At 42.0% G+C, this 12,183-nt stretch overlaps 2 protein-coding genes across 2 annotated transcripts in view; one reads left to right on the forward strand and one right to left on the reverse strand.

Annotated features, from left to right (window-relative positions):
* Positions 1-12,183, forward strand: part of LOC117539135 (glutamate receptor ionotropic, kainate 5-like) — a 358,516-nt gene that overhangs the window by 161,878 nt on the left and 184,455 nt on the right. The window lies entirely within an intron of this gene.
* Positions 1,611-5,498, reverse strand: LOC117539106. Its single transcript, XM_034205137.1, has 7 exons — positions 5,479-5,498; positions 4,705-4,834; positions 4,199-4,290; positions 3,615-3,991; positions 3,100-3,169; positions 2,186-2,348; positions 1,611-1,739 (listed from the first exon to the last, which is right to left on the reverse strand). Exons 4-7 carry the CDS (start codon positions 3,981-3,983, stop codon positions 1,625-1,627), a joined length of 717 nt encoding a protein of 238 aa, XP_034061028.1. The 5' UTR covers positions 3,984-3,991; positions 4,199-4,290; positions 4,705-4,834; positions 5,479-5,498; the 3' UTR covers positions 1,611-1,624.

The raw sequence follows: 12,183 nt of genomic DNA on the forward strand, positions 1-12,183 counted from the left end.
GGATAAAAGTTACAGTGCAGTCTAAGATATGAATAGTTCAATTAAAAGCAGCGACAAAAAGAAAAGTCTTCAGCCTGGATTTAAAAGTAGTCAGAGTTGCAGCGGACCTGCAGGTTTCTGGGAGTTTGTTCCAGATATTTGGAGCATAATAACTGAACGCTGCTTCTCCATGTTTAGTTCTGACTCTGGGGACAGAAAGCTGACCAGTCCCTGAAGACCTGAGAGATCTGGATGGTTCATCATTTAGCAGGAGGTCAGAAATGTATTTTGGGCCTAAACCATTCAGTGCTTTATAAACCAGCAGCAGTATTTTGAAATCTATTCTTTGACACACAGGAAGCCAGTGTAAAGACTTCAGAACAGGAGTGATGTGATCCACTTTCTTAGTGTTAGTGAGGACTCGAGCAGCGGCGTTCTGAATTAGCTGCAGCTTCATAATAGATTTTTTAGTGAGACCTGTGAAGACACCATTACAGTAGTCGAGTCTACTGAAGATAAAAGCATGGACAAGTTTTTCCAAATCCTGCTGTGACATTAGTCTTTTAATCCTAGATATATTCTTTAGGTGATAGTAGGCTGATTTAGTAACTGTTTTAATGTGACTGTTGAAACTCAGGTCAGAGTCCATGACTACACCTAGATTTCTGGCTTTATCTGTTGTTTTGAACATTGCACACTGAAGCTCAGCGCTAACTTGTATACGTTCTGCCTTGGCTCCAAAAACCATTACCTCAGTTTTATCTTTGTTTAATTGGAGAAAGTTCTGACACATCCAGTCATTGATTTGTTCAATGCACTTACTCAGTGTTTGAATTGGAGCATAGTCTCCTGGTGAAATTGTTACGTAAATGTGTGTGTCATCTGCATAGCTACACTGTAAAAATATCCACCGTGAATTCACAATAATTACCTGGCAACTTGTTGCATGACTTTCACAGTAAGGTTCACAGCAATTTACTGTGAATGTCTTCACAGCGATGTATTGTAATTTCACATCCATGATATTACAATGCATTGTTGTAAAGGTACAACTGTATACTGTAACTTCACAGCTTCAATTACTGTGATATTACAGTATGTTACTGGGGAATTACATCATTTTGTTGTACATTAATTACAACAAGGGCCTGTACTTTTACATTTCTATTGTGAAAGTACTGCAGGAGTAGCCAGTAATTTACTGTGAATTTACAATGTGTACTGTGAAAGTACTGCAGGAGTAGCCAGTAATTTACAATGATACACGTGCATAACTGTAATTCCCAGCTCCAGTACTTCCTGGAGGAAGCTCATACAATGGTTTCCTGTCCAAGTTTAACAGGAAACCAAAGTGTGAGCTTCCTCCTGGAAGTACTGGAGCTGCACTATAAAAATGCACGTAATGTTATTGTACAATTAAAAACAACACACCAAACGCACAAATGAGGTAAAATCAATGGAAGCCCACTGGCATATTTATTGACAAAATAAACAACAGAGTAAACAAACAGGAACATGAACTAGTTCACCTCAACTATCCATAAAAAACAGATGAACCCTTAACGGATCCTTTAAACAAATAATCCCTCGCAGGTGAACTGACCGTAATGCTTCCCACTAAACTTGTCCCTGCACACCATGCAGTCTATGCAGACCATTCCAAGTCTATCAGCTTCCGGTGAAGGGTGCTCACGTGAGGGTTAATGGAGCTTCGCTTCTTTGCCTTGGAGCCTTTCTCCGGGTTGATGCCCAAGAAGCATCTGTTAATAAGCAAAGATAAGTTTCAGTTTTAAATACACTCATGTATTGCAGGCAGCATTTATCAAGGTGTTCACCTGTCTTTTCCCACACCGACTGTTACTAGTACAAACCTGTTGGATCATCCTCTCACAATAACATTATTTGTAGCCTAGCAGAGTGCCTCAGGTACCTCTAACATAAGGTTTACTTACTTATCTGAATTTTGAAGCCATACTATATTGTGAATTAAACCATTATGTCAATTTTTTAACAAGCTAGCCCAGCAACATCAAGTGATGGTGTGGTCCCAATTCGCATATTTGGTTCCAGGCTTCATACTCAAAGCATTTAATCTACTTTATAGCCTCTGTAGAAAGGCATGGACTTAATAGCAAGATAGTGAAACACAAATTTGCATGACAAGTCTTACTGATGACATTGATCATGTGTTTGAGTGTTACAATACCTTTGGATGAACTCCAGTGTGCATGATCCAACGGGATATTTGAGGTTGAAGACATAGTAGCTGCTGAATAAAGCAGCTAGCCCATGCAAAAAAAATGGGTGTGGGCCCATTACCACTTGTCCCTCGATGGATAGCATCCACCCAGAAGGCTTCATTGTGTCACCTGAAATGAACAGATACCCCGTCATGCGTTATTGTGGATAGGTACATTCCTAGAATCAATCAAAAATAATACTTGAGCTAGAGATGTCAATACCAGATCCGAGTAACATTCATGATTGGCCAAGGACCAAAAAGCAGGAAAATATACAGTGCAGAGCATGCAAGGACATGACACAGAACCCTCCAGGTGGACAGCACTTTTCTACTCCACCATCAGTGAGGTAGGCTACTTAACAGTCACTGTAAAAGCATCAAAGGTGTTTGTGCAGATAGGAGAATCTGGCTGAACGACAAAGCAACTCCCTAGCCCTCCTCCCTCTGCCTTTATGGATAGACGGTTTAACCTCATTCCTCTATGGGTAGATGGTTACGAGCCCAGCTAGAACGAGAACATGTCAACTCGTCAGACCCCTGAATCATTGAAACAGGCTATAGATTTTAACTAACGCGAATCGCTGAAACATATGGCGTCAGAGTATCGTAAGTGTCGTTTCACAGACTGGACTTTAATGGAGTGCAGGAGAGATGGAAGGCCTTCAGTCAGATTCTCCCCTTGATGCAAAGGAACACTTAAGCTCTTTAGAGTAACTATTCAGTATCCTATACCTCATCGATGGTGGAGCAGAACAGGGATGTCCTAAGAGAAATTATATAACTAGAATAAAAGCAGCAGTGAAGTCTAGCCATTCAGGTCAGAAAAGCAGGAAATCCTGTATAAACAGGAACAATCCCATCCCTGAACATTACATTACCTTGAATGATCAAGCAGGGGGTGCTTGGGAGTGCTGCAGTATTCACTACATCAGCAGCAGTGGCACAGGTCTGTAACAAAGTAACACACAATAGCATAGATTTAACATTATGCAAGGATGAAGATCGTTCATTGGTCAGAGGTAAATCAGAACATAATAAATGGTCTAATAATAATAATAATTACTTGCATTTATATAGCGCTTTTCAAGACACCCAAAGCGCTTACAAATGGACGTCCGCAAACCAATGTGTAGCCCCCGCCTGGGTGATGCTAAGGCAACAGCTAATCCGCGCACTACAGCTCAACACAGATCAGCTCGGCCCATTTGGAGCAACTTGGGGGTTAAGTGTCTTGTTCAAGGACACTTCCGACATGCGGACAGTCAGAGCCAGGATTCGAACCACCAACCCTACGGTCGATGAACGACCAGCTCTACCAACTGAGCTTCAGTTGCCCCTAATGTAATCACTCGTTTAGCATTTTAAATATTTAAATAAATTAAAAAAAACTTACATCAACTTCGAGCATCAGTTTCTCCGTAGGCTCCTTAAAGTAGACCATAAGGAGCTGGAGGATGCAGGCAGCCTTCTCCGAACCCTCTGGATCATAGCTGGCCAGAAATTCCCTGATCTTCGGGTTGTCCAGTTTCTGACAGAAATGCAGGATGGTCTGTCCTCTCTGACCCAGGGCCTCTTGGAGCTTCTGAAGTATGTTGACGTCCGTCAGGATGCCAAAGTGGGAGAAAAGGCCTCTCTGAGAAAAGAGAAAAGGCCATTCCTCTTTGACCTCAAACATCGCTGGTGCAGGCATTCCGTTGAGGTACCTCCGCAGGATGATGTAGGTCCTCACCATCAGAGGTTCTGCTCTCTCTGCCCCACCCATCCCTTCCTCTGTGTACAGACATACAAATACATGTTTGAGAGTACCCAAGTAACAACAATTAAATTCAATGTCCCCACCTCTGGAACATTTTGAGTGTCAAACCTTTAATTTCATGCTCTCATCATTACTCATTCTGAATATTAAGGTGGCCTTTTTGCTTAATGTGGGATGTTTATTCAGGTGTCAATTCACCAAAAATAAGGTAGATTGCATGCCTGAGTAGATCTTCCGCAGATCCCTTTTCGAATCCTCCAACGTTGCCTCGGTCTCCCCCTCTGGTAACTCTGCTGGGCACCACCTCACACACCTAGGGATAGGAATCATAGGTTAAATCAATACTATTGGGGCCGATCATTTGGACTGGTTTTGGAGTGGGAACATTTCAATTATCATGACAGTTACACTGACGGCGATTATACAAAATCTACACATAATTTAAACATTCAATTCAAATAACCTAAGTTAGTCTAGCATGGCGGTGCCCCTTTAACCCCTGTGCCTTGCATGGTTGCTGATCGCCATTAGTGTGTGAGTGTGAATGGAGAGGACACTGCCACTGTATGTTCGCCGCTTCTCAGTGTGTGAATGAGAAGACCATTGTAAAGCACTGGGTGTCCTGAAAAGAGCTATGTAAATGCAAGGAATTATTATTACTGTAATCTTCAAAACCTTCAACGTACAATAATTGCAATATCTATATTTTGTCCACCCCTACACATACCCGTATTGGTCGACAGGACCTCTCGTCAGTCTGGACTCTCCTGCTACTCCAGTGTTCCTTCTTCCCTCTCGGCTTCGTCGGCGTCGAGCCAGAGTGTTGTTCCTAGTTTTATATTCCACTCTAGTTTTAACTTGTTGGAGAAGAGAGGGGCATTTTACATAACATGTAAGGTTATGTAAAAAAAAGGGTTTCGTTCACAACTAATGGCACTTCTGGTTCATCATCATGTTCACCAGCAGCTTCTGAAGATGACTGAATGGGTTCTGGCAATGACTCTGTAGTAATAGACTTGTCTAGTACCAAGTCATCTAAAACTGAATCCTCTGCATGCCTATGTTTCCTGTTAATATGTGAAGCAAAAGTCATCACGTTTGTGAACCTGCAATCACAACCTCTAAATGGGCATTTAGTTTCCATTCCTCCCCTTACGTGTGTCTTCAAATGCTTAATAAGAGAGGCTAAAGTGTCACACTTAAATGCACAAGCCTCAAGCACACATTTCAAGGATGTGTCAGGTGGTAGAGCTGATATGTCAGGCGGTATAGGCCGAGCAGCTTGCAGGTAGCACTTATGCAGCCTATATATATGCGATTTCAGTGCTGTGTGTTTTCTGTACCTCCGTGAGCAATCAGACACCCCACACTGATAGTGAAAATTGGGGGCATTACTGTGCAGCTTTGTGTGCTGAACAAAGTTATGCACCTTCTCAGACACATGCTGACATCCAATATATTTACAGTGGAACATTGTTGTGCGTGGTAACTAGTTACCTACCCAAACATAATTCAATCTGCCTGGCACTGAAGAGGACGGTTAGCCTGGCTGCCTGACACTGAAGAGGATGGTTGGCCTCTCTGATGACCTAGAAAAAAGGAGACCAGAGAAAGGAGAAATTACAAAGGCAACCAACAAAAGGAATTTTTCAGTTTGCATGCAGATTATGAACATGAGCATGTTGTAAAGGTGTTCAAGGTCAGGTAGTCGAGCATCCCATTTAGACGAGACAGCAGTCACAATCATATCGAAATGTTAACTACCTTAGCTGCAACAACACTCGAACAGTCACTAGCAATTTCCTCGAGGATGGCGCACGCACACCAGGATCACGAGGATGTCAAATCTGGAATAGAGGCAGTAAAAAACCACCACAGGGAAGCAAGAGAGGTAAGCTCACATAAATGTACTGTCAAACAGTATTGGATGAAGTGATTAATCTCAGGTGTGCTGCACAGGTAACAAATGTCTGAGCTTCAGTACTTCATGGAGGGAAGCACTGGAGCTGGGGACTGCAGTTATGCACAGTCTATAAACTACGGTCTGTGTTGCATACTAGGCCTACCTCCAACTAGGAAGCAATCCGTGGATTGGATTTAGGCAATACACCTCGTCGCGTCGGTCAACACCAGGCAGGCAATCAGTAGGCCTAGAGCAAGATACAAGATCTGTTTATTCGCCATGTAGTTTTACAACATACTAGAAATGTGTTGCTGGTAGGTACTGACATAAAGACAACATTGGACAGGGTGCAGGGACAAGACAGGACAAGTGCAAAACAGGACAGTGTACAAAATGCAGGTAAAAGTAGAAGCTAATTTAGGCTAGAATAGTATAGAAGTAAAATAAGATTTAAAAAAATTGTGTTTTCAGAGAAATAACATTACGCATTGCAATAACCTATAAACATTTCAAACCTATAAACATTGCGAATCTGTAAACATTGTGAAGAGGCAAGAGAGTTTGGTAATCCTTTATCATCCAGAGTAGTGTTGATGAAAGTATTGAGTGATTGAAACTTTGCTCGCCACAGGGTGGCGTCTGTAACGCACATATTAACATAGATACGCTCCTCTGAAATGATTGTCCCCTGCAATTATTATTATCCCTCAATCGAGATCGCTATTCAGCTTGCTAACGTTAGCTTAAACAAACGTAACATGCAACGTTAGCCTAATCTAAAATGCTCTACTATGGCGTACCTTTCATGTGGCTCGTCAGCGCAGACTCTCGCATCGTTATTTTTGCAAACTTTGCAGGAGGCTACTCGTGGGCTTGACCCTCGTCTTAGCCATGGCTTGTATTTGTCTTCTGCTAGCCAACGCTCATTGAAACTGCAACCTCCTGGCACACAGTCATCTATCACTCTCATCAGAATGCCCAGGTCACACGTGACGTAAAACAAACACTTGCAGGTCGCGGGCATAGCGCGGGAAGTCCGCAGCGGAGCCGTTTTATGTAGAAGCGAAGCAATTCTTTTCTTTTAATCTAAAAAGCGAACTATTCAGTCAGACAGCAATTTATTGTAAAAGTAAAGCATTTACATTTTCAAGCACTTTCCTAACCTTGAAAACAACACGTCAAATGTCAAGCATTTTCAAGGATTTCAAGCACCCGTACGAACCCTGAGAAGTACAGTTAAAACCTTAACGATCCGAATAATCGATGAATCGATTATCAAATTAGTCGTGTGTTGCAGCCCTAGTGATGACACGTGGTGACACCAATGTGCAATAGGGTCTGTGACGAATTCATTAAGAACATTGTAAGAGCAACTAACGTTACCAACTTTGACACCGATTTAGATTAGGTCTAATTTGATTAGACAATGTCATGAAACCACCAAGCACCTAGCACAAGAAACATTCATTAGCTAGCTAACATCAGCTAACCTACTAGTAAGTTAGTTAGACCATGGCGTCAGAATTCAAACTTAGCAGCAATGCTAAGCTAACTAGCTTATACCAATGGCAATTATACCAGTCTTACCGGTTAAAGTATTCATTGTTCGCTCTTTCATTCGAATACAGCATAAGCCTTCTGCCAACAAATGGAACAGTCAGCAACAGTTGGCTGGCTAGCACCAGAGCCATCTACCATAGCCATATACGGCGCTGGCTAGCACTAGCTAGGCTAACGTTAAGGCCACCTGCTTGAAGGTGGACATGGCTGCTACCAAGCTAATGTTACTAGCTAACGCTAGCTATCTATTCGCTACCATGTACAAACCAACACGACACTACTCCACTGGCGTTCACAATCGAAAGCACATAATATCCACCACTAATCCACATTATGGGCAGTACTTACTTGCTGTTTACCGATGTTAACCGCTTTGGAGAAACTCACAGATGTTCACCTTGACTGTTGCCTCCGTGCGAATTTTCGAAAGGATCGAGGCATCTCTGTTAGGAGGCTTTGGGTTCCTCAATGCGCGATATGATTGGCCGTTCGAGCGATGACGTTCCGTTTCGTCCCTTCAAACGTGACACCTACGGTTAACAGGCAACCCAGTGGACAAATACCCAGAAATGACGTTTTTTCTGGCGTGTATGTCACGTGATCTTCAACTTTCGCAGCAGAATAAAATAAATATAAATATATCAGCAATTAAACAACATATTCCATTTCTTTTCACACAATACGTCTCCTTTCAGTATCAACACTAATTCGGCTGACTTATATATTTGATCCAATTGGTAGATAGGGACACCTAGTGGTTAAAGCACGTTATTGAAATGTTTTGTTGAATAATCTTTAATCTTTAATAACCTGACTTTGGAAAGGGCTGGAAATATACTTTTTTCACCAGGGGCCTCTAAATAGGGCCCAGATAAGAAATATGAAATATGGGAACCGTAACTCACCCAGAAATTGTTTTTTTCAATCTAATGTCAAACTCTCACAAAATCCTGTCTAGAGCTAAGGATTGGACACCCTTTGGTGAGGGAGGGAGAGAAAATTGAAAAAAATTGAAAAAAGGTGCTTGGCGCTTCGAGACTTTGAGAGTGTGTTGCTTCACTTGTGTGGAACCCGCTTGCAAAATTTGGGGCCGCGGTGACCTTCAACCAAGTCTCAAACTAAGGTTAAAGGTCATGTTTTCATGGCTCTCAGTACTCTAGATGGCACAAAGGAAGGTCCGACAGCTTTGAGCTTGGTGTCGTTGGAATCGCCTCGAAGAGTACATGCAGATTCATCCCTCTGCTGCTCCGAATGTCAAACGTTACGGCTTAAAACGGGACAAAGCCTTCCATTATGCCGCTTTCACTCTCGCTCTTGTGGTGACAGAGCACGCCAATTTTCCCGCATGCTAGGCAGACAAGAGTATTCTAGTTAGCTTTGGTTTGATGTGGAGATGTGATTTGATGTGTCGTTTGTCCCCCAACTCCTCTCCAAAGTTGAGATATGTAATAAAATACTCAGGGGAGTTTCCTGAATTTTCATGCCGAAAGCCAAGCACTAGGCCCTGGGTAAATTAAGACGCTGATTTGGGGCACTTTTTCCACTTTCCCTGGTGCTAGAAACTCAAGTCAGGCATCCCTGGAATCGTTGTAAAAATACATTTCTAGCTAAACGTAATTGAGAATGCAGTTTAGTTCTGTGGGAACGTAATTTTTAGGAGACAGGGTTGCCAGGACACACGCCGATTAGAATAGTCTATTCTGCACATGTGCAATAGTGCACAATTCAAATTTTACAGTAATGAGTTGTGCTCTTTATATACAGTCTATCATGGTTGTGCTAAGATGATTTTGAGTACAGTGCTTTACTGTGAAATAATAGTTAAATAATGTGAAATCCAATTCTACTGTTTTATAGATATTTTGTTGTGATATTACAGGGGCTTTTGATTACAATATTTCTCTGTAATATGATACTCTTAAATGCTGTGAAATCCTTGCAATTTTTACAATGTTGTTGTGATATTACAACATTTGATGTGATATTACAGAGGATTTTGATTGCAGTATTTTATTGTGAAATAATAGTTAAATGCTGTGAAATCACAAGGATACAGTCCTTTTTACATGTATTTGTTGGGATATTACAGGGGGCCTTGATTACAATATGTCACTGTAAAATAATACTGTTAAATGTTGTGAAATGCTGGTAATTGTTTACAGTGTATGGTAACTTATTTTGTTGTTTTTCATTATCTGAGCCAGTGGTAGCATGTAGATGTTAAAGAGAAGAGGCCCCAAGATGGAGCCTTGAGGAACCCCACATGTCATATTTGTCAACTCAGATGTGTATTTACCTATAGAAACAAAGTTGTTTCTGTCCTTTAAGTAGGATTCAAACCAATTTAGAACTGTTTCCGAAAGTCCCACCCAGTTTTCCAGTCGGTCTAGTAATATGTTGTGGTCAACAGTGTCAAACGCAGCACTGAAATCTAATAATACTAACACTGAAGTTCTGCCACTGTCTGTGTTTAAGTGGATGTCATTAAAGACCTTTACAAGAGCAGTCAGTGCTGTGGTTTGGACGAAAGCCTGACTGGAACACATCAAAACAGTTATTTAAATGCAAGAAATTACTCAACTGTTGAAAAACAACTTTTTCAATGATTTTACCTAGAAAAGGTATTAAATGAATTAATATTCTGAAATGGACCAATGAGTACTTTTACTTTTGGTACTTTAGGGATATTTTGATGCTAATACTTCTGTACTTTTACTTAAAGTGGACCTATCATGCTATAATTGAACAATATATTGTAGGGCCATACCTATATAAAGTATATAAATATAGTTTTTTTTTCAAAATACCAAGCAGATCCTGCATTTGAGCCATGCCTCATTTCGCTCCATTTGCTCTTTCCAGCCCTGTTTTTGCAGGGGGCTGATTATGTGAGCTGCAGCTGACCACGCTTTGAGATCAGCTACTGGGCTGTCAGAAGAGGGGGAGAAAAAGAGATCTCCGTCCTCCGTGTTTTATTCTTATATGATTGTTTGAAATTTAGAGTCATTATTCATTTGTTTTAAAGCTCAATAAATAACAAAGACCTTTGACCGGCACTTTTCTAATTTTGTCCAGAAGATTTAAACTTTAACGGACATCTTGACCGGCGAAAAAAAACCTAACTGAAACTCTGTCGCACGGTGCCCTCGTTTCTTGGAAGAGGCGGAGAGGTGGGTGTTTGTCATCTGCTGGTGGACTACCGGAGAGAATTACAGTGCTTGCCTCGACGGGGAGGGATTGCATTGAATTACAGCAGCAGGAGCAAACGCTTGCCTCGGGAGGGAGAAAAAGAGCCACAGCGGAGAATAAACAGAAGGGCAACCATGCGCGTAGGGATGGGTATCGTTTTAAATTTATCGATTCCGATTCTGCTTATTGATTCCGGTTCTTATCGATTCCCCGTTTCGATTCCAAAATTGTAAAAGAAAGAGGTCAAACGTTTAGATAACAAAAATGTCTTTATTCTTTTAAGCTTTAACTGACATTTTTACAAATAAAAAATATACATGCAATACAAATGTATTGCACAATAGCTGTGCTTTATTTTAACTGAGCTATGCCTGTGGCAAGCTATTAACAGGCATTACACTGTGCCTTGTCTTTTTCTTTTTTAGTGTAGTGGAGCCTCACTTTAGAGCGTTTACCGCGACCCGTCTTTGGTGTTATGAAGTGACTGAGCTCGTGAACTACGGGAGGGCGGGGGAGCCTCGCTGCTGGGAAACTGTGGATCTTTGTCGCCTGTCAGCGCAACTTACATGAAGGGCGGTGCCGGCCGGCCGTTCTGTGATTCTCCAGAACACACAGATGGCCAATCCGCCGCTGAATTCCACCGGGTGGCCGCGGCGCAGACGGACCCAGTAGAATACAGGGTCTACCGCGTTTATGAACCGTTAAGCAGAACCAAAATTGTGTATTTTGTATGGGTACCCGGTACCCGGCATTTTCTTATCGGTTCTCATCTGGAACCGAGTTTCGGTTCCCAACCCTACATGCGCGGGAAGTCTTCTTCGCTGCTTTTGTGGCAGACTACAGCACCACTTACAGGCCTGGCATATGTGCTACAGCGTCTCCAGCGCTTTCGAGCGGCAATGGCCGGCCGTGGCCCAACCCCACATTCCCCTGATTGGTGGAGAGTATTAGAGTATTAGAGTATTCGTTATTCCCGCGTCCCAGGAGAGAAGCTTGAAAGTAAGAGACCAATGGAGTCTCTGGCATAAGGTTCAAATGGGTACTTTATTTAAAAATGGCGCCGTAATGTTACAGAAAGAAGATGGTTCTGAGAGAGAGAGAAGCTGCAGCTTCCTCTCGCAGTCCGGGCCGTGGAAAAGAGACCCAACAAAGCTCCGTCACCTGACTATATATCTAATTTGGCTCCTCCTCTTCAATGGCGGCTGTGGTGACGTAGGGGCCTCTGGTCTTCAATGTCCGTTATTGCGCATAACAGAGGATTCATACATTGTACATTCAATACATATCTTGACACGCCTTTTCTCCTCTTACTCTCTTTCATGACTTTTTATTTAATACATTTTAACGGCTGTAATCGTGTTTAGTAATACTGGAAGTACTTTACGGCAGTTATCATTTACGGTAGCCCCGGATGTCGTCATTGGTGCCTACGTCTATAAACAAAACTTATTAAAATAAACTGTACCTTCAATTAATATTCAGCAATAATAATATCTCGACGTCTATAGATGTAGTGTTAAAGTCAGTAGGTTTTGGTGTGCAACACTCCGTGTA

The sequence above is a fragment of the Gymnodraco acuticeps genome, unplaced genomic scaffold, assembly GCF_902827175.1.
Source record: "Gymnodraco acuticeps unplaced genomic scaffold, fGymAcu1.1, whole genome shotgun sequence".
Lineage (NCBI taxonomy): Eukaryota > Metazoa > Chordata > Actinopteri > Perciformes > Bathydraconidae > Gymnodraco > Gymnodraco acuticeps.

Coding starts and splice junctions, on each gene's coding strand:
- LOC117539106 (XM_034205137.1), bottom strand. CDS start 3,983: ATGGGTGGGGCAGAGAGAGCAGAACCTCTGATGGTGAGGACCTACATC. Junction 3,170..3,614: donor AACTGATGCTCGAAGTTGAT/GTAAGTTTTTTT, acceptor ACTTTGTTACAG/ACCTGTGCCACTGCTGCTGA. Junction 2,349..3,099: donor CCCCTGCTTGATCATTCAAG/GTAATGTAATGT, acceptor TGTTCATTTCAG/GTGACACAATGAAGCCTTCT.